Below are 22,400 nucleotides of genomic sequence, written 5' to 3' on the forward strand. Positions count from 1 at the left end.
TGAAATCACACCCATTTGTCAGCCCAGCTAACACTGATTTTGGGAAATGTTTGCTCTTATCCTCCCCTCTGTATTTTACTTGAAGAACACCCCTCTGTCAGTGGGCAGCTGCCCCTGGTGTGCAGAAAGGGCTCTGGAGCTGCAGTCTGAGAGGGACTTTGTGGCCCACAGGGCAGAGAGGTGTCCCATAGGCACAGGCTACATCTGTTGAGGTGGACATGGTGGCAGAGCCCATTTTGACAAATGTCCTCACCTTTATGGAGTCAACCACAAAAAAGGCTGGTTGAGTTCAAAAGGATTTTATAGGAGATTTGGCTAGAAATTTGTCTCATGTAAGTCTTCAGGGTGCTCATAAATTATTATTTTGTATGGCAAATACTGACTTGAACATTTTTCCAGTACTGCATCTGTATGTCACTAGGGACTCCTCAGGGCAGACACAGACTTCAGTACAGGTGTGAAATTCAGAGTGCTGGGTATCCCAGGTGGCTTGCAGAGAAGGGCCACTTGTTCTCTGCCTGTCTTCCAGGATTTCATGTTTCTGGGGTTTATTATGCATTGTATGTTCTAACACAAACCCTGCTCTTTAGAAAAGTGAACAGCTTCTCTAGGACACCTGTGGGAGGGTCATTTCCCCATTCTTGTGGCAATTGGTGTGTGGTAGGGGAGAGAAATGTTGCATTAATAGGATACATTCACAGGATGACTGTGAAATTTCATGTATAGCGGCTCATTACTCACAGGTTTTGCATTTCAATAATAATAGTAATGATTGTAATGATACCTTTCCTTTATATAGAACCTTTCTTCCCAAAAGGCGCTATAGTTATTCTTTGGCAGTGACAAAAGAGGTTGGTAACACCCAGTGTAAAGCAGCCATTTTTATAACTCACTCTGTAGGTTGTGGTATATTTCACACTATTGAGGCAATTTTGGAAAGTAGTATATTATTATTACTATGCAATCCAAGCACTGCTCAAACCTTTCTGTCTCCTGTTATTATGGCATTGCATTTGTGATACTACAGTTAAGAGTGAGGGAGTTGCCATTTACAGAGCATAACCCTCTTTTTGAGTGATTTTATAATGTTAGGGTTTCTCTCCATGTAAAACGGGGTGTGGACGTTTTCCCCCAGGAGATATATTTTTTTTCTTTTTATTTAGAAAAACTCATTTTAAACCCACTCAATCACTTTTCACTTCAATTTTTTTTTTTTTAATAATTTTGGTGAAAGAAGGATTGGTTTAGTTTCCATTACCCCTGTCCTTTGGGAATAGGTAGTAAGTGAACTTTTCTGCTCTTGCCTTGGGTTTCCGGATGTATTTGAAGAAGGGAGGTATAAAATTTGCTTCTCTGAAGCAAATGCACACTCTTTGCATGAGACTTAGCACCTGCCCAGAGCCCTCTGAACATGAAAGAATTCTGACAATAACTCAGAGCCTGGATGTGTGTGTGATTTACCTTTTGAATGTAACAACTGGTGCTAATACTTCTTAATATTTCAGGTTTTAAGTGAGAGGCTGGGAGAGGAGGAGCATCTGTGTTCTTTCTTAGCTAACACTGCTTGCAGTCACAAGCACAGGCTCCCTCACTCGCTTTTTCTGAGCTGCTTTGTGGTTCACCAATTTTGTTTGCCTGCAGTGCAGCTTGGTGGCCAGCCAAGGCACTGGGGTGTGGAGCCAGGCTTCTCTCCAATGACTGTGCAGGAAATACCCCCAGATACACTTCTTTTGTGTGGGCTGGAGTTGCCAAGGGCTTGTATCACATCCCACCTCTGACCCCTGGTTGTGTTGCTCTTCCCCAAGCTTATCCTATGAGACCCATTGTGTGCTGCAGCTTTGGGCTTTCAGCTCTTGCTGCTTGGGCCAATCCTGGTTCTCTGGCCACATCCCAGACCATGGCCACTCTTTTCCTCACATTTCTCTCTTAAAACATTCAGTGGTCACACATTTAGGGCATGGGTGGCAACACGACTGCTTGGACAAGCCCTTCATTTTCCAGCCTCTCGTCCCTTCTCTGTTTCCAGCAAACACTGAGCCCTTCTCCTCAGTCATGAGTGAGATCAGCATTCCTGCAGGCAACAGCCTGGATAATGTTGTTTGTGCCTGGTGGAAAGTGAGGCAGGTTTTTGCTCCTGTTTTTCTGCCATGGGGCCAACATTAACATATTCTTTTGGAACTGTGAAGGCATTCCTCAGCATCCAGATGATCTAGTCTGAAAACAAAGAGTTTTACAAATGAGAAACCTGACTTTGGGTCACTAATTGTATCAGTGCAGCATCTGAAAGACTGAAACAAAGCAAGAGCTGTGCAGTGTTTATATAACTAACAGTACCCAGAGGGCATTTCCAGACCCCCATACCCTGAGATTTGGAGAATACTTGAAGGCCTGCACTGTGCTTTGCATTCAAGACACTCTTCTCTGTGTGCTTTGTAAGCAAGAACTCTGATAAGCTTTTTCCAGTTTTGGAAATTCAGGCTGCGTGAGAAGGGGGTTGTGTTTACATTATAGTCAAGCTGGAGTGGTTCCAATATGATTTAATTTAAATGTCTTTGTTTTGGGTATAACTTTGAGTTATTTTTCAAACAGATCATTCTTTCTTTTTTAAATACATGAAATGCTTTTTTGTCCCCTTTTCGTTTAAATGTAGATAACTTTATAATCAACTTTAAGCTGGGAAACTTTCCAATGGAGTATAATTATTCTTTTCTTTTGTGCAATGTTTTTTATTAGTGCTATGAAGCTGGGCTAATGTCACAATACATAAAAACGTGGAAAAGAGGAGACGTGGTCTTTTGGCGTGGGCCGTTTGGAGGGTTCCCATACCAACCTAATAAGGTTAGTTCCTAAGAGCCATAGGATGCTTCAGCCTGTGGCAGCAAGCTTTGTTCAATACTCTGAAGGGAAGACATCAATTTGATTACTGTTTTCATGATTCTTTTAGAGACTTCCTGGGTTACTGTACAGTGTGACAGCATTAGTAGTCAGTTGGAGCACTTTCTTGAACTGCAGAATATTTAAGAGGGAAGAGGAGATGGATGGGAGGGAGACAGGAAAATATTAGCGAGGCTCTGTGTTCATCACTTGCATTAAGAGTTCCTGATGTGCCTAACAAAGGGAACTTTCTTTGCACCAGCAATGAGTGTGGATGGGTTTTTGCCTGATTTGACCCACATCTCTGTGTTGTGACTGAGTAGGGGTGAAGGGCAGGTGTTAATCTTCTCCTCTCTCGGGTATTCCCTGAGCTGTTGAGGTGTCAGGTCGCTCCCCAAACGCTGATCCCACCTGCCAATACCAGGCTGGCTGCAGGGAAAGGCAGATCTGGTTTCAGGGGGAGGCTTCTCATACACACTAATTCAGTTACTTAATTCTGACCTTTCAAATGAGGAGCAAATTTGAAACACTGGTCATAAAGATCCCAAGGCCTTTTGGGGTTTTTGGTGGATTTGTTTTTGTTTGGTTGGTTTATTCTCCCCAACAAAAATAAGTAAAATCTGAGTGGCCAAGCTCTATGCAGAGCAGTTGTGTCCTGCTTCCTGACACACTCGTTTCCTCCAGAGGACATTCAGGATTTTACTTTGCAGCAACCAAGAGAAACCCAGGGAGCATTTCCAGTGGAGGAAAACACACAGTGGGTCAGCAAAGTGTACTGCAGAATTGAAACTGAAATATGAATTAATTGAAATCAAGGCTAAAGTTAGGGTAAATCGTTATATTTGGGTAAAATCCAGTTTTGTTAGATCTGATATGTAAACTCTTTAAGTGCTATCTGTAATCCTTTGAAGAAAAACACATTTTGGGATCTGAATTTAGCAGTTCATGACCTTCTGGTATGTTGTTTCTCAAGAGACCCTTTACCAGGGTGGCAAGAGGAACTGACCATGAGCACACCCATTTCCACCCACCACAGCTCATTCCAAATTCTCTGTTTTGTTGTTAGCATGGAGAACTCCTCATGCTGGCCTCTGGCACCGGCCTTGCACCAATGATTCCCATCCTCCAGTCCATAACAGATGATGAAGAGGATGAAACCTTTGTAACTCTTGTTGGCTGCTTCCCTACCTTTGACAAAATTTATTTAAAACCTCTTCTGCAGGATTTGGCTCGGTACTGGAATATTAGAATATTTTATGTCCTAAGCCAGGTAAATAAATGGATATGAAGTGTGTTTGTGTGAGGGTTCTGTGTGCTGGATGAGCCTCTGCCTCCTCCACTTTTCCATAAGCATTATTTCTTTCCCAGTCATCTGGCCTAATTTGTGATCCAGTAGCTGCTGTTCTTAAATCTGCTACGTGTACTCACACTGCTACTGGTCTGGAGAATTTTGGGGAATGGCCATCACTGTTCTGCTTTGCCTCCCTGTTCTGTTGGGATGGACCTGCTGTTCTGTAGTCATTGTTGGTTATTCTCCCCCATTTCAGACAGTTGTTGTTGCACCTAAACAGCAAATAAGCTGTTTTTTTCTTCCTAATGCCAGTGCCTTAATCTCTCCTTATCTTCCATTCTTTGCTCGTGGCTAGAGCTCTCCTCTGGTGTGCTAGCACCGACTTCCCAGCAATTATTTTTCCTTGCTGACCCATTTTTAAACTTCTAAAAGTTGTCTCCCTCTCTGTAAAATTTCTTTTCTGCCACATTCATGGGATGAGGGCATACCTCTCAATGGTCTTACATGTTGAGCAGTCTTTTTCATTTCCATTTGGTCCCAAAGTTGCCCGTGTTCTGCATGGATTTGGTGGTTAAAAATTATTTCCGTCAGAAATGAGGATTCATTGCTGGGAGGATAGAGAAAGAATTATTTATGCTAAGGGAGTGAATCCCATTGCATTTTTAGTTTCTCAGATGAATCATTTCTTGTATCTCTCACAGTGGAGTTGCCTCATACATTCTGTTCCACACGTGGCCTTGGCAAGATGAGATTTGGTAGAGGGAAAAGTGCTGGTAACTTGGGCACCTCCTCAGCTACTCTGTAGGAGCATAACCATAATTGTCTCTGGTGACATGGCTTAAATACCCTTTTCAGGGTGTTTAAACTCTTTGACTGCTGTCTCAAGAGCATGAGGAGGTCTTGAAATTCAATCAGCGAAGGGCACGAAACCCACCTGACCCCTGTCAACACTGTCTGCCCCTCCTCTCTCTCTTTTTCCTCTTCTCTTAGCAGGTTTGTGGTAGTCCAAGGCTGGCTCATGCATCCTCCCTCTTGGGATTGTGTATCTGTCTGTATTTCATTGTGCTGCCTGTCACCACCACATCTGAGCACCTTCTGCTCCTGATTAATTGCAGCAGGAGTCCCTGCTGGATCCAGCACCACAGGAGCTGACACATCTCATGGGATCAGAGCTGTCTTTGGAGCAGAGCTGGATTCTTTCAGTTTTGGTCAAGGGAAATGGGACTGAAAGAAAGAGACTTGGGAATGGGAGAGGCAATGGAGAGGAATAGACTTGGGATTTGGGAATAGGAAAGGTGCCCTGGGATATGGTTCTCAATGGAAAAGGTTCTGCAGCATTTATTTGTGATAGTTACACTGTGGTTTTGTTCAGCCCCTCTGAGTGAGTGGCCAGGTCCTGTGGCAGGGAAAGATTTCATCTGGGCTTGGGAAGAGGAATGCAGCTCTCAGGGAGGGTTTGGTGTCACAAAGGTGAAAATCATCCTGTGCACCACTCTGAAGGGAGGAGAGAGATTCAGTTCTAGGGAATGTTGTCCTTTTTAACATCACACACAGCAAACCTTTTACCTTTCCAGGAAACTTCACTGGAAAAACTTCCTTGGAGCTATCAGGAAAACACGTACACTGGTCGTCTCAATGAAGACTTGATGAAGACAATAGTAAATTCCTGTCGAAGAAAGCCATTTGTATTAATTTGTGGCTCCTCTGCATTCAATGAAGATATGAGTAGATACTTGAAAGCTGTAGGAATTGAAGAAAATTCCTGTTTTGTCTTTTAGCAGTACGTTCCTGACCTGAGGAACCTTAGGCTGAGCCTTGGATGTCCTTCTTTCTTTGCAGACATTGCACAAAATGGGCCTGCTCAGAAGACTCTGAGCAACTATTTGTTGATCCTCACTCCAGGGTGTTTTAAGGAGCAGGTGCTATTCCAGAGTGGCTGGTACATGGTGTGCCACCCATACCTCAGGGACCTGCATGGCAATTTTAATGGAAGTCTTCAAGTGCAATTTTAACAGAGACATCTCCTAAGGGGGTATTAGAAAGCATCCATGCACACAGCTCTGCTGTAACATGAGGATTGGTGACTTGCTTTGCAGTCTGTGTTATTCTGCAGTGGCGTTGTGCCCTGTTAGGTGTCCAGAGGAGAGTTACAATCCTCAGGGATCTTTGCCAGGCCAAGGGGACTGCAGAGTTGGGATCACTTTGGTGCTGTCGTGTGCAGGCTGATGTCAGGCAAGTCCCTTCAAGCTCACTGTGCCTCAGTTGCCCCATTGTACATTAATACAGAGAAGGTGGCACTTATCTCTGAAAACAACCATTCCAACTATATATGGAAACAGTATCCACAAGGATGGAATGATACATTCTGTCTAGTGAGAACCTAGGCAGGCTGAGCTCCTGCCCTGGCACAGCCTGTGTTACCTACCCTGTGCTTAGCCCTTGAAATGCTACCTGGGGACACACAGAGCATGTCCTAAATCTGGGAGAGTGTGGCTGGGTGGTGGCTGCTGTTTGTCAGGGAGGATGGTTATTTGCTTTCCACGTCCCCTAAGTGTTGTATCATAACCCTGGCTCATTAAATTGAACCTCTTTACAAATAAGCAGGTGTTTGATGTTGTCACAGGACTCTCTCAGGTGCCTGAGGAGGTTCCCTAAGCATACAGGAACACCACCTGAGGAGGGAAAGCTGCATGGGGTCTGCTGGGGTGCTTTCCTGTGGGGCAGGGAGCAGAGCTGGGGAGCTGCCTCAGGGATGGCAGCCTGGCACAACACACAGCCTGGGCACCTGGGCCTCTTCCTCTTTTTTTTCAGTCCAAAATGCTGCTACTTCTCCTCTGAGGTATGTGCTATCCACTCTTTTATCTTTTCAGACTGGTGTGTTTAGTATCTACACCTGGAAATACAACAGTCCTGCACACTTTGTGTTTTTCTGTTCATTCCCAGTTCATCCTGTGTTGGGGTTTTCCAGGCTGTGTCAGATGATTATTGCATTATCATTCATGCTTCTTTTGTACCTGTGTCTAACACTACACCTTACAGAAAGAAAATGTAATTTGTTACACAAAAAACACAGCGTGCACTGAAGTGGTGGCTTGATTCACACATTTGGGAGGGAGTGTAAGTTCCCTTTGCACTGCTGAGATTTGTCTCCAGTTACCAAATGCCTGGAATTAATCAAGTATAGCTGCAGCTTTCATGTTAACTTCCTTGAAGACAGGGCTGACAAGAAAGCCAACTTCCAAACCCAAACTGGGGTTGTGGTTTTAAAGGCAGGGAGATCCAGGGAAGTTGTCCATTGTCAGTCCAAGGCAAGCTCTCATCTCCAATCCATGCTGTGCTTTAGCCTTCCTAAGTCACTGTGTAGTGAAGGTGCTTCTTAGCACACAGGCTGATAAAATAATGAGATGCTTTCTCCAGTTACTCTGCCTACTTTGGTCTTAGCTAGGAATATGGAGAAAATATTTTTTGTCAGATATTAAGTATTTGAAACCCTTGCTTCTAGTCCTCTAGCTTTAAATATTATGTCTTTTTGAGATTTTGCTAAAACCACACCCCACCTTTTTGCACAGGCCCAAGGTAAAAAACTTCACGCTTGCCTTGGAAAAGCGCCGGCTTTCAGCGTGAAAGCTGGGACTGTTCCTTTAAACACAACCCCAATATGTCTGGGTATTTCAGCACATATGGGCCACGATGGTTAAACCCTACCCAGCTGGTCCGGCCGTTCTGCCGCGCAGCTCCGTCTTTGTTCGTGGCTCAAAGGGAGGGTGGTGAGAGACGGAGCAAGCTGTGAGTGCTGCGGGTTGCCATCCTGCAAGGGCGGGCTGCGGCCGAGCGGGAGGAGCGGGGCATGTCCCGCCCGAGGGGACAGGGGCTTTGCGAGACATTCTCCACGGGGGAGATGATGTCCTTGGAAGCAGGAACTCGAAGGAGCCTTTAAACCGCCCGCGGGCACTTTGTTCTCTATTTTCTGCCCTTCTCTCCCTTCCCCCTCCCGCCTTTTGTTGTTTCTCAGGCTGGCTCTAACACGAGTCCCCTCATCCCAACCATCCCCCATGGGGACAGCCCCTTTCAGAGGATGGCGTGGATTTCTGCAAACGCAGGGATGTGGAGTGGAAAGGCTCTGGTGCAGAATATTCCTTGCCAGGGGAAGATGAGAGGTTTCCTTCCCTTTGGAGGCCCAGAACCACCTCGTGGTGGCAGTTTCGTGGGGAATCGGTGTCGGTGCTGTTGGTGACTGGGGCATCTCTGGAGCTGGAGGTGTGTGAGCTCGGGTGGGTGGCCGATGCCCAGCCAGGGCAGGGGCTCACGTCCTGCCTCTCCTGCCAGGCAGGGGGGTGCTGGTGGGATGCTCCTCATCTCTGGCTGCCCCCAGGAAGCCCCTGCCACCCATGCAGCACTGTGCAGGGCAGAGGGGCTTTGCTTCACTTCCTTTTTTCTTCCTCGTGTGCAGCCTAAATACCTTCTTAATTTCATCTCATTATTTCCTGCCTAAATAATTCCCGTTTCTCCTGGGGACCGTTTTTAAACCTTTGATCTTCTCTGAAGTCTCACAGTCCTGATCACGTCCTTTCTGTTTAAATGAATCAAATGCCTCTTTGACTCATGATTTATAAATTTGCCCACAGAGGAACAGAGGCACACCTTGAAATCACCCACCATATCTGTGGCTGGAGCCAAAGTACCCTGGCCTGATCCAGAGCACCTTCCAGCCAGACCTCTGTTCCTGGCTCCTCTGCTTCCCTGCTGCATGTCACTCTCCCCCTGCCTTCCTCTGCCCTCCCACCCAACTCTTCAGCTGACAACTGGGTTGTCTGGGCTCAGGCCCAGCCTGGAATGGCCATCCCCGGGTCAAGAGAACGGTGAATGTGCCGGTGGTTGATGGATGCTGTCCCCTGGGAGCGGGGCACAGCTGCTGTGCTGCACAGCCCCGGCCCCCCATCTCCCAGGGATTGCTGATGCAGAGCACAGCTAAGGGCAGGGAGAGGAGCAGCTGCGCAGGTACCGGGGTCCCAGGCACTGACTTGGTGCTGAGGCAGTGGTGGAAAGGCTGGAAGACAGTGAGTGTTGCCCAGGATGGATATGATGAGGATAAAGATGTTGCCCCATAGTGCAGTGATGCAGAAGTCAGGGAGCACTTTGTTCCTGAGCCCAGGAAATGGTGGCTCGGAGAGCTGAGCACTCCTCCGGGATGAACCAGAGTTGTGGCAATGGAAAATACCCAGGAGAGGCTCCTGTGCCATGGCCAGACCTCACCTGCATCTTTGCTGTGTGGGCCCACACTTGTTGATGAGGACAGACCTCCTCTCCAAGCCACTAGGGAAGCAGCTAATTAAGCTCTGTAATGTTCCTGGGATGTCAGCAGGAGATGTACCAGCGCTGCAGCATCTCCCAGAGCCTGCACTGGGGCAGGATCTTCCCAGAGTGCCCAGGGATATGGGGAGCTGCCGTGCTCCTCCTCATTCTGTTGTGCTCTTAGTCCTGGTGCTGGTGGTGTGATGCAGTGCTCAATGCCCCAGGACAGAACCCAATGTCCCCTGCCTCAGCTGGGCTTAGGATAGCGGGCTTCTGGCTGGGATGTCCCAAAACTCCCAGCAGCCCTTGGCATGGCTCCAGCAAGGCTGGGCAGTGGGGAGAGAGCCTGTACAAATATTATTGTTGTTGTTATTCCCCATAAATGTATGCAGGCACTTAACGACCTTGGCATGGAGCACTTCCTGGGGATTCATGACCAGTTGGTGTTAATGGTCTTTAGCTGCACCTCAGGCCATCAGCTCCTCCCAGCCCATCATTAATCCACAGGAAATGTCTCGGGCATCGATCCTCATTGCTTAATTAATAAATGCAACTTGCCTCCTGCCTGAGATTTAGAGATACTCACTGCTTCTCTCCCTGCTGCTTTGAAGGTGACTTTTTAGCACAGGTCCCTCACGCTGGGAGGCCCTCGTGGGATTTTGTTTCCTGGCATTCATGTGGGTGTAGGCTGTGGCAGCAGGAAAGTCTTTTCTCTCCTGGGCGGGAGGGAAGGAACTGAGCTGCTGTTGGGTTTGGGGTTTCTCCAGCTAATGTGGCACGGCACAAGGAGCACATCTTTCCCACCAAACCCAAAGGCTTGCTTACCTTCAGCTGAGTGCATCCAAGAGCCTGGGCGAGAAGTAGCGTGAGCCAGCGTGGAAGAACGTGGCAATTCTCCAAGGCCTTAGCAGGTTCTATAATAATCAATGTTTTTTGCCCATGAGTCACAATTCATCTGTAATCTTCCTCGGGGGAGGTGGGATTTGCTATCTTTAGTGCTCACGACTGCTGCTTTCCCGGGCTGAGCATCCTGCTGAGCCTGGACTCCTGCTGCAGGGATGCTGACCTGGCGCAGAGACGCGGCCGCGTTTCAACCCTGCTCCCTGTTTCTCTAGCCCTCACCACCAGCTGGCTTTGTGCAGTGGGTGCCGCAGTATAAATCATGTTAATTCCTGAGATGCTTTTCCGCGGTAAGTCTGAAATTCCCATTTTGGTTCGCTGGCTTGCCTGGCGAACTAAATTATTTTCATAGCCCCTTAAGGGCGTATTGTCAACCCAGACTTATTGCCGTTATACACCATTTCTGAAACATTAATATCTCTTCTAAATATAGTGTATTGACAAGGTATCTGGTATAGTGTAAATCCTTGGGACATTTGATCCAGATCATTAAAACTGAGTGAAGGAAGGGAGGAATAGATCAAGTTACCTTGCTGCTCTTAATTCAAACAAGCGATGAATTATTCATTCCGCTATTAATTCTACAGTCCTCCTGCTTTTTATTTATTTCTCTCTTTATTTGTTTTTTTCCTCCCAGATAGACAGCTCCAAAAGGATGCTCGGGCACTGGTGAGGGGAGATTTGCCTGCTGGAGGATGGGGTGCACAGGGCTGGGCTGTCTGGCAGTGCTGGCCATGCTCTGCAGAGCTCTTGGGGATGCTCCCAGCAGAGGTAAGAGCCTGGACCCAGCTCCTGGTGGGCTGGATGGGCACCCATGGTTCCTGAGGAGGGGAGGGCCATTTGCAGTGCCACAGTGGCTCTGGGGTGCAAGTGGGCTCCAGCTCTCCTGCAGGGAGAGGGGCTGGCTCAGGCCAGGGGCAAGGAGCTGGGACCTGGAGTCACTGTTGTGGTGGCAGCAAGTGTGGGACACTGTTCTGTGCTTGGGTTTCTGCTTCATGCTTACCGTACTGAGGAGTGCAGGTAGGGGTTGTCCTGTTGTGGTGTACAGGTGCTTTGGTGAAGGGTTTGTTAGCTTCTGGAGTTGCACTTGCCTGTATAAATCTTTATACACATACACATTTAAATGTGAATGTACGCATGTATGTGTATGTGGCAGGCATGCAATTAATCTCTCACCCAGATAAAAGGTTCCCCAGGATGCAGGGCAGGGTTAGCAGATGACACAGTAATTCAGGGGATAGGGTGGCCCAAGCAATCCCCCATCCCAAAACAGCAGCGCCTTTCTCACAGAAGGGCTGAGCCAGAAATCAAAACCCATCCCTGGCCCTGGTACAGGTGCTCCTGAGGCCACACCACTGCCCTGTGGTGCCTGCTCATCCCCCACGTACACCCCTATGGGCTTTCCAGAGCACCCCAAGGCCCTTAATCCGTCCATCTGTCTTCTCTGTGGCTACTCACCTCCCCCACAGGCTCCCCCCTTGGGTATTTTTTTCAACAACTTTATTCCTTCAGTACCAGCCCCATATTACTTCACTGCCTATCCCTAGTAATTAGCAAGGTGATTTTAGATCTGGCCAGAAACACACTCGTGGTGCTGCATCCCACACATCCCAGGACCCCCTTGCTGGGAGGTCACTGTGCCAGTGAGCACGATGAAAAGCAATGTGCACAGGCTGACTATTGATTTGCAATATACTTGGCCCAGATTGATGGCAGCAAGTGCCCAGCCTTGTTTGGGAACCCACACGTGTCTCCTGGGGGCTGTGCAGGGTCTGCATCCCTCCCAGACATGATGTATGTTCCCCCTGTATCAGCCTCTTCACCCCAGCCCTAATCAGACCCAGGGGCAGGTGACAGCCGGCCCCTCTCAGCCTTATTTTATAATAACCATGTCTCAGTATAAAGATTTCATTAGGAAATCGATCCCTACATGCATAACTCATTGTTCAGCACATTGAGCCCTTCACCCCTGCTTCTCCCAGCTCGAATTCTCTGATACCACCCTTATATGGAGGGAGTTGGGTCAGTGGGAGGCTCAAAGCTGAAGGGCTGGGCAGCTGGGGCACTGCCAAGCCTGGTACCACTGAGCATTTAAAACTCACTCCCAACTTCCTTTTTCCCAGCCATAAACAGGTGGGGATGCTGTGCTGGCACAGGCAGAACAAGCTCAAGGGCACAGCTGAGCCCTGCTGCAGCCCCCACAGGGCAGCACGAGGAAAAGGGAGGGATGAAAGGTGATGGGGGCACACGTGCCCTCCAGGGAGAGTGGGTGGACAAGGCCAGTGGAGTTCTGCAGGATGCTGGTCTTCTGGTACTGTGATGGTGGGATGGAGCTGGTGTTGTGCATCCTGTCTCCATTCTTTTAGGCTTCCCCTGGAAAGGGGACATCACACCCCCTTCTGTGTCCCCCAGGCATCAAATGTGGGGGAGTACTTTCAGCACCCTCTGGCAACTTCTCCAGCCCCAACTTCCCGGGGCTGTATCCCTACGAGACAGAGTGCACGTGGCTCATCGTGGTGGCCGAGGGCTCCTCCGTCCTGCTCTCCTTCAGCCACTTCGAGCTGGAGTACCATGACACCTGTGCCTACGACTACCTCCAGGTCTACAACGGGGCTGCCCGGGACCGGGGCAACCTCCTGGGTACCTTCTGTGGCCACAGGCTCCCGCCACCCTTCTCCTCTGCCTGGCACGTCATGGCCGTGGTCTTCCGCTCCGACCGCCACGTGGCCAAGCGCGGCTTCGCCGCTGCCTACAGGAAAGGTAGCAGGGAGGTGTGGTGGTCGCTGAGCATCCCTCCATCTATCCTCTCCCACTGCCCTCATCAGCCTTGCCTCCTTGCAGATGCCTGCGGTGGGCAGCTGACGGGGCTCTCTGGGGAGATCACCAGCCCCCGCTACCCCGAGAGTTACCCCAACGATGCCGAGTGCCGCTGGAGCATCGGGGGGGCCAGCGGGGGTGGCCCCCTCACCCTGGTGTTTGCTGACTTCCAGATGGAGGGGGGCCAAGGCTGTGGCTTTGACTACGTGGCCCTTTTTGATGGCCCTACCATCACTGCCCCCGGCCTGGGACGCTACTGCGGCAGCACCCGCCCGCCCCGCACCGTCTCCTCCACTCCCCACCTCCTGATCGTCTTCAAGTCGGACTACAACATTGGTGGCAGGGGCTTCAAAGCCCATTTCTACTCAGGTACGGGGGTCTCAGGGTGGTGGGGCAATGGGAAGGACGTGGGGACAGGCACTGGGTTGGGCTGGTGATTCTCTCCCTCCCACATCAGCAAGAAGAGATGATCATGGCAGGGGATCCCTTTGGGGAGAGCCCATGAGATGATGGTGTGGAGTGTAAACCACCACACAGTGCAAATGGCATCACTGTGGCTATTCCAAGCCCTGGGTTGCCCTCTTGTGCAGGAGTCACCCTTGCTCATGCCATTCCCTGGGGACATGGGTTGCTCCTGCAGGACTTTGACTGCCTTGGGAGTTTCCATCCCCCAGAATTGCTGGCTGTCCATTGGCCACACACAAGGCTGGGAGCAGTGAGGTGAAGGGCAGAGCAGCCCTTAGCAATAAAACAAGTGATCACTCATCCACACCCAGGAGGCTTCAGGTTTGCTTTTGATTGTTCCTTTCCCCTTTTTCCCTGAGCAGGCGAGTGCCAGGAGGTGTTCACCACCATCAAAGGGAATTTCTCCAGCCCTCAGTACCCCAACTTCTACCCCAACAACCTCGAGTGCCAGTGGAGCATCCAACTGCCCCCAGGCTACCGGGTCAAGGTCTTCTTCCTGGACATGGAGCTGGAGGGCCGGAGCAGCCTGACGGGTGGCTGTGACTATGATCACTTGTCTGCCTTTGATGGTGGCACCGAGAATGGATCCCTGCTGGGCCAGTGGTGCGGGTGGGAGAGCCTGGCACCCGTCACCTCCCGCAGCAACCGGCTGCTCCTGGTCCTCCACACCGACCGCAACACGGCCAAGAGGGGCTTCTCCATCTCCTACGTGGGAGGTAAGGTTCCATTTGGGTGCTGCTCAGTGCTGTGGTTCCATTGGGACATGCCTGAGACCATGTAATTTCCAGAAGGATCATCAGTGAAGGTTCCTGTCTGCAGGAGCAGATCCCGTGGCTCCTTAGGGGTGGGGCGGAGGAAGACGTGGCGAGTGAGCTGCACGTTATGTTTAGTATTCAGGAGATGCTTTCCAGTTTCAAATTCATATGTGTCTGCCACTGCCATGTTCCTGTTCCTCTCTCAGGGTGTGAGGGAGAGAAAACCTGGTGGTTTTTAATGGGCCAAAACCCCAGAGCAGGTGACCAGCTCAAGCATCACGACCTTGTTCCCTGCTCCCCTGGATGCTCCAGCCTCGCCAGCACACGGCTGAGCAGGCAGGAATAAACTGTCTCCTCCTCCACTGGCAGCAGCACGGGAGGGAGGGCAGGACCCCCGGGGCACAGCATTCCCAAATCCACCCGGCCAGCCCTGCCTGGCACACCCCTGCTTCTGACCTGCCTTGTCCCAGCCAGCGTGTCTGGCATGTCTGCAGCTGGTGGGAGGAGCAGTGTGTAACCTTCCTGCTCTATTTGCCAGCCTTTGCACCTCAAACGCCAGCAAATTTATGGCGTTTGTTGTATTTCAGTATAATTACATCCGAGCTGACCCGTGGGTCAGGCATGATTCAGCCAGGGGCAGCCTATCCAGAGGCTGGGGCCAGAGCAGGGCTGCTGGACTGGCAGCACAGGCGCTGGGGACGCTGGCCCGGGGTTTTATCCCTCAGGTGCAAAATCCTTCTTCACTTCCAGCACAGCAGAACAGATTTGGAGGTATGTGGCTCTTGGAGTTAGAGATGGGATAGGGTTTAGTCCTGAGCCTCTGCAGCCTCTGGAGGGAGAGAGGTAGTACTGAACATCTAGTAGGGCTGTAGTGTGCACTGCAGGTCTGTCCCTGTCCTTGTCCCGCTGATTTCTCACTGCTTTACAGCTGTGTGCAGGGAGAAAATCTTGGTGTCACTGCTCCAGAGGGAGCATCTATCTGTGTGCAGACAGATAGATGGGGTGCTGCTGAAGAATGGGGGTGTCCCATCACAGAGAGGGGTGTGACATCTGCAACTGCCCAAGGCTCCTGCATCCCTTGATACACGCTGCCAGATGAATGCTAGAGGAGGACAAAGGCTTGGATGTGAAACTGAGCCTCCCTCCACAGAGCTGAGCCTGCTGGCTGTGTTTGCCCAGTGATTCCAGCATCTGCTTGTGATTAATGCCCTGCATGTCACACCCAGCTGCCAGCACTGCCAGGAGAGCGGCTGCTCCCACTGGGCACACCAGCCTCTCCCTGCCAGCAGCTTCCTCAGGAGCCCACAGAGGCAAAGGGACACCTCAGTCTCTGCATCCACACCCACAGCCCTTCAGCCATGCATGTATTTCCCTTTCAGGCCCACCAAAAGACAAGGCTTGGGTGGGGCACGTGTGATTTATGGCCATTGAAATGAAAGCCTTCATGCCAGGAGAGAGGATCCACTTTCTCCTCCTCTTGATCTAATGCACTTTAGTTATTTGGTAAATCTTCTAATGGTTTTATAATGCACTAAGCGAAGCAAAGTGACACTATTTTTTTGTATTGATTTTATTGCATCTTCCCAGTTTCATAAGGCTGAGATTCAGAGGGAGCAGGAATAATTCAATAATTCATATTGCCCAAGTGGTTAGTTCATGCTGAGCAAGGATTCACTTTAAAGAGGGGGGTATTTTTCCTCTCTGCTTCTTTCCCTGTGTGGATGCTTTCTACATTCAGAGAGGCCAAACACAGTGCCAGAAGGAGAGTGATGGAGAGGGGCTGGAGTCACCATTTCCTTGCTCTTCATCTTGGCATCGTGGGCAGCCCAACAGCAGCTCCCTCAATACACTGCTCACCAGCTCCCCATCAAAATTAGCGTTCTGAGGACAGTGGAGGACTGCTGATGCTTGGAACTGTGCCTGAGCTGGGCTGTTCCCCAGGAGGATGCCCCAGGGCCTTGGACCCAGCTCACCCTTTCAGGAGGGCCATGTGGCAGCCACGAAGCTGCCTCACTCCAGGGTGTGCATGGGGTCCCTCCAAGATATGTCTCCCCTGTTTCATCAATGGAGTGTCTCTTGCAGAGGTGTTGGAGGATGCAGGGGAATTCTGTGCCCATGGCAAGCCATCCACAAAGCTCTTGTGGTCTGGTCCTGGGCAGCAACTCAAATGTCCTGCTGGCTTTGCAGTGATGGAGAGAGGCAGTGACAGCAGGATGGTGTTGCTTGTAATGGCACTTATGTGTCACTTGGAGACCCTAGAAGGACCCTAGGAGGAGGATGGGGTTCAAGAGGGTTGATGGTGAGATCTCTCCCTTGGACAGAAAGCAGAGCAGCGCCTGGGAGCCATCCATATCTGCCCTTGGCATGGGACAGGGCTAAAATACTGATATTGATTGCTTTCTGCATTCTGGAGGTAGCTTTTTTCCTGAAAGCCCCCCACACGAGTCCTACACATGCACCCTGTTTTCTGTCCCAACAGTTGTGCCCATGAACGTCAGCTGCACCCGGACAGACTTCCACATCCAGATCCCTGTGCAGTCCCTGCCCCAGCTGGAGAGGAATAGGATTTATTTGGGGACCCCCTCCTGTGCAGCCCAGGTGGTTGGCAGGAACTTTAAAATACACACCAGGTTCGACACCTGTGGCACTGAATCCCAGGTAAGTGATCAGCAAACCCTCCTTTACAGCAAGCTGTGTAAATGGTTAGCCCTGTGCTGGCTGCAGAGAGGTATTCCCAGTCCCTGTCACATTTTCCCAGTAGATACTGGCCTGATTCCTGGCCAACCCCTCCACACCTCTGTGAAAAGGAGCTGCACAAAGCCCTGATGAGCCATGTCCCTTGTCTTGCAGAGACGCAACAACACGTCTGTCATCGTCAGCACCCTCTACATTGATTTTTCAGTGGGAGACCAGGAGGACATCCACCAGTACGAGGTGCAGTGTGAGCCAAAGAGGAAAGAAGCCTCAGTGACCCTTATTGCTGGCCCTGATCCATCCAGGCTCAGCCAGGCAGAAAACCTGGTGGATGCCCAGAAGTGGGAGGGGGAAGCAATTGATGCCCGTGAAATCAAGAGCCAGGACACCAGCGACATCGTCTTCATCAGCATCTGCATCCTGGCTGGGCTCCTCATGGTCATCGCAGTGGTGGGGCTGGTGCTTCTGTAGGATGTTCCTTCCAGACTCCAGGGATTGCAGACCCAGTCCTGCCCAGGGCAGAAAGGCACCTCAAAATCCACCCTCACCCCAGGCTGAGCTCTAACACAGCTGACCAAACAGAGACACAGCTCTCAGGCCCTGAAACTGAGCCTGAGCCCAACCTCCACCTTCTCTTAGTGCCTGAAAAATCTGGGCGATAGGCAGCCATTTCCCTTCCCAATTTGTTTTCCTCTGTCTCAATCTGTCCATTTGGCTCAGGAATGCAATTCTTGTGCTCCCTAACTCTTCCCGCACCTGCTTCAATTTGTTTTCCCTGTAGTGCTGCTGCTTTCAGGAAAGAAACGTTGTTTGCCGATGGCTGCAAATCTTCCTGTCAATTATTTCTAGCTGAATTCTTGGAGGTACAAACCATCCCCAAATGTAGCTATATTCCCAACAAATGTTCTCCGTGCTCCCAGCCCATGCTTGGGGGGGAACTGTGGAGCTGTGTTACAGGGATCTCCACCTGGCACACACAGATGTAGCTCATGTAGGTGCTCCCAGGTGATGTTTCTGGGTGTCTGTGGGTGATGTGATGCATTTGCTGTGCCCTGGAGCTCCTCGTTTGATCTTCTCAGGTTGTCTCACCTTCTTGCAGGACTCACCTGAGTGCCTCAGCCACCAGCAGCTGGAGGGGAGGAGAATAATCCTCTTCTCCTCTGTGTTTTCCTCCTTTCCAGCATATCCAGGCATCCACAGCTGTGAATTCTCTACCAGCATTACTCCTGAAGTTTGAAAACATGGGCAAATCCTGCTACGGCTTGGGGAGATGTTGGAGTGTGGAGGTTTTGGTAACCCTGTAAAGACAACCTTGGCAGGAGGGGCTGGGACTTCAGTAACACCAGATCTCTCGTGGTCCCTGCAGAAGATGAGCTCAGCATCTGAGAGCATGAAAAGAAGAGTCCTGTGATCATCTGCCCCTCTAGAAAACTGGGGATCCTCACCAAGAGCCCTGCTAGACGGCTAAATGACCTCTGCCTGCCTCTTGTGCTACCCCAGCACAAAGGACATTCCCCTTCAGCATCAAAGATGGGTGGCTGTCACAGAGCAGCCTGTGTTCATCCCTGTGGGTCAGAGCCAGAGTGTGTCAAAGCCACATGAAATCTTGCTATGGAAGGAGGCCACCCCTCCTCCTCCAGCCTTAGTGAAACACACTGCAGTGCAGAGAGAGATTTTAAAGCATCCCAGTGTGGTCATTCAGGGGCACAGCAAACCCCTCGTGCTGTTAAATTCAGCATTTAGCCAGGACTGGTAGAAGAGTCCCTTTGGTGAGAGGCTGCCCTGACTGATGTCCTGCTTCCCTCTGGGACAGCTCTGTTCATCAGGGCATCAGAGGAAGCAGCAGCAAAGGAATAGGATGATGACTGAGCAGCTTTTCCTCCTGGATTGCACCAGCCCTGAGAGAGTGTCTGGGGAGGGAGGAAGGCACAGGGCTGCGCATGCCTCCTAACGAGGAGCCTTCGTTATCAGAGCCCGGATTGATTTGGCGTTTGTTGGTGCAACACATCGGCAAATGCGAGATTTCCGAGGGAAATATTTGCCAGCACTGTTAAGCTCCATTAAGGGAATGTTTTGAGAGCCTGTTGTGTGCAGAGATGGTAAACAAGGCCAGCCTCCCCCGCTGCTTGCAAAGCCTCACTGCCGGTTAATTGCTGGGTATAGAACTGTCAGCCTGAGACCATAGTTACAAGATTTGACAACTGAAAGAAACTTAAAGATATAATTAACCTTCTTGGTGGCCCAGATTTTGCTGAAACAGGTGAGCACTGCGGCTGCTCGTGCCTGGCAGGGAGCCCACAGCACCCAGCAGCATCCAGCCCTTGTCTGCAGGACAGGCACTCCTTGCCCAGCTGGAGCCTCCAGAACCCTGTGATTTGCAGGGGAAAAGGCTTTTCTGGATAGCTCTTGGTGTTGCACTCAAGTAAGGAGTTGGACCTGGTCACCCCAGGGAGGGTTTCCAGCTCTGGCTCCAGTTCACAGCCACCCAAGCATCCCTGAGTGAAGTGCTCCCCTGCACACATCCCTGTGGATGCAGAACTAGTGCTGTGGGAGCAGCTTTGCTCCTGAGTCAAGGGGATCCCTAGCTGCCCCAGGTCTGCAGGGTATTATCCAGGAGTCATGGACAGGGTGATTAATGCAACTTGAATGGCTCCAAAAGCCACTTGTTTCTGATGGCATTCACAGCTGCATCTGCCACCAGCAGTGAGCCACTCAAGCCAGTCATCTCACTTGGAGCAAGGAAAGCCTCTGGTGCTCACCAAACACCAGCCCTCCTCAGCCTCCAGTCCTCCTTCACCATGTCTCAGCCTCTCCACTAGATTTAGGCATCTGGTCTCTCCCTGCCCTGCAGGAATTTGCTCAGTGGCATCCCCTGTTAAACCAGGTCTTCCCTGACATACTGCCAGTAGCTGGGGATGGAGCCCAGCAGGGGAGGAGGACTGCCCAGGTAATTTCCTGAAAAAACCCTTCTTCTCATGCAAAAGCTGCTCAGATGAGTGGCAAACAGCTATCAAGAATCCATCACCAGCACTCCTTCCCTCCACCATGCCTGTGGTCCTCACACATCAGGCCTCAGTTCCCCTCCTTAGTGTTTGCCCAGTGCTTCCCGAGCAAGCGGGAGAGCGGCGGGCACGGGCAGTGCTCCCATTGCCCATCTGATTATTTATTTAGAGCACGATGGCTGGATTGAGCCGGGCTGGATGCAGCCTCCCCATTTCCTGGCTTTGCTTATAGACATGGAGTCGTGTCTCCCTGAAGCGAAGGCTTGGCTGTTGTGCGGGAGGGAGAGCCTCTGTTATCCCTCTGCAAACGTCTGCCTGCAAAGCCAGTGAAGAACTGTTGGAAAATTGTAGATCATAGAAAACAGGACTGCAAGAACCCCCAGGGGATCAGTTGGTTCATTCCTCTCCTTCCCTGGGGAGATCGCTCCTACTGGAGAGAAGCTGTGCTAAAATATCCGAAAAATCTCAGCCATGCTCTCTGTGTTTTCTCTATTTACCAGGAAGGTTTTCCTGATGTGTCACACTGTGAGGGTGTGCTGCTGGGGGATGTGCTTTTGTGCTGCTGCACTGGACAAGAGAATGATGGTGGAAGTACCCCAAAATGGGCACTGCTCCCTCTGCCCAGAGACCTGGGCACTGGGCAGGACTGGGCATCCCACTGGGGAGCCCAGCAAGTACAGACCCAGCAAGTACACACCTGGGAAGGGTGTGTGATCCACCCCTTCCCAGGCAATTTATTCTATGTAACGTTCACTGGAAGTGAACTGTGGTGACACTCACGGTCCTCCATGGGTGGACCTTCCCCCACTGCTCTGCTCAGAGGGTTATTTGGGTCTTTTCAGTTTTTATATTCTAATCTCAGTCGGGGAATGGGGTGCTTGTGATGGCCAGGGAGCCAGTGCTGGAGCTGAGCCCATGACTGAGGATGCTGGTGGTGTGCATCCTCTGCATCCTCTCCTCAAACATTTTTGGGTAATTTAACAGGGACTGGCCCTTGGGCAAGCACAAGGGCAGTTCATGGGCTGGAGCAGGGTCAGGTTTGCTGCTCCTCAGGGTGGTTTTCTTGGGGGTTGGTGTGTAAGGCCAGGAGGCCACCAGCCACTTTTGCCATCGAGCCAGTCATGGCTCCCCAGGAGCTTGGCACAGATAGGTCAGTGGGTGTGGTTTTGGGTTTTGTGCTGGGAACGATGGAGCTCACAGGTACCTACTGGAGACCCTGGCCACAGTGACACAGAGCCTGCCACGAGGGTGTCCCTGCCTTGGGGATCCAGGTACCTGCTGGAGACCCTGGCCACAGTGGCACAGATGAGGAGGCAGTAGTCAGGCAGCCCAGCCATCTGGGAAAACATAATGGATCAAGCATATGGACAATTAAAAATGCAATGACGGCATTTAGCAGGAGTTGTTTTCCAAGCTTATTTTAAGCCCAGTTTCCTGATCATCACAGCCCCGGGGACAGCGAGGGCCCTGCTCGTGGGGATTTTGGTGTGTGGAGGCTGAGTGCTCCATGATGGGTGGGAGAGTTCACAGCTGGATTTTGAGTTTTTTACAGTCATGTCTTTGTGGCAGCTTTGGGGGTACAGATTTGATCCTGCCTTCTCCCTCTGGCTGGTTCTGCATGTTGCAGCCCTCCTCCCCCTCCTCTTCCCTCTCTCTGGGACAGGATGCAGTGTTTGCAATGTGAACGTTCCAGCTCAGGCAAAATATTGGCCACAGCAGAAATGATTTTGGCTTATATATTTTTCTTGCCATTGGGGCTGGCTGTGCTAGAGGAACAGTGTTTGTCCATTAAAGGAGCACCCTTTATAGCAAGATAACTGCTTGCTAGATAATAATATATAATTAGCAAGGATCATTCCATAATCTAGTTTAATTGACAGAGACCATGGATGTGGTTCAGGGGACTGCCAGCACAAGAATTGGAGCATCATTAATTGCAGTGTAACCCTGGCATGGGCTTCCCTTTTTTTTTTTTTTTCCTTACTGTGACATGTCAGAGCTCCTTTGTGTCTCAGTTTCCCCTCCTGTGAGGTGCCAGTTCACCCATCTGAATGTTGCTGTGCCCTGCATGGAGGAGCAAGGTTTTGCTGGTTGTGGTCAACTGGGCTGGGGAATTCCCTCATGTGTTTCTCTCCCTGTACCTCTTCTTTTTTGCTTCCCTCTGTCCCTCCACTGCTCCAGCCTCCTACTTCTGCTCCATAACATACACTGGGAGGGAAGTTCCTGGAGCATCCTTTGGGCTCCAAGGATTTCTGTGGCATTTTCTTGTCTTAATGTATTTTAATCCAGGGCCAGTTTAGCCAACCCTTC

At 50.6% G+C, this 22,400-nt stretch overlaps 1 protein-coding gene across 5 annotated transcripts in view; it reads left to right on the top strand.

The window, feature by feature from the left end:
- The window catches only part of LOC128792347 (NADH-cytochrome b5 reductase-like), a 29,468-nt gene extending 8,943 nt beyond the window's left edge, over positions 1-20,525 (top strand). For 3 of the 5 annotated variants that reach the window (XM_053950684.1, XM_053950683.1, XM_053950685.1), the window contains exons 5-10: positions 2,734-2,838; positions 10,999-11,128; positions 12,770-13,543; positions 14,002-14,355; positions 16,874-17,052; positions 17,245-20,525. In XM_053950684.1, the coding sequence (XP_053806659.1) occupies positions 2,734-2,838; positions 10,999-11,128; positions 12,770-13,543; positions 14,002-14,355; positions 16,874-17,052; positions 17,245-17,559 (1,857 nt within the window). In that variant the 3' untranslated portion in view covers positions 17,560-20,525. Of the gene's footprint in view, positions 1-2,733; positions 2,839-3,940; positions 4,145-5,739; positions 7,078-10,998; positions 11,129-12,769; positions 13,544-14,001; positions 14,356-16,873; positions 17,053-17,244 lie in introns of those variants that run through there. The other 2 variants (XM_053950686.1, XM_053950687.1) reach the window with 2 other exon arrangements.
- The last annotated feature ends 1,875 nt before the right edge of the window (positions 20,526-22,400 follow it).

This window comes from Vidua chalybeata, chromosome 9, assembly GCF_026979565.1.
Source record: "Vidua chalybeata isolate OUT-0048 chromosome 9, bVidCha1 merged haplotype, whole genome shotgun sequence".
Classification (NCBI taxonomy): Eukaryota; Metazoa; Chordata; class Aves; order Passeriformes; family Viduidae; genus Vidua; species Vidua chalybeata.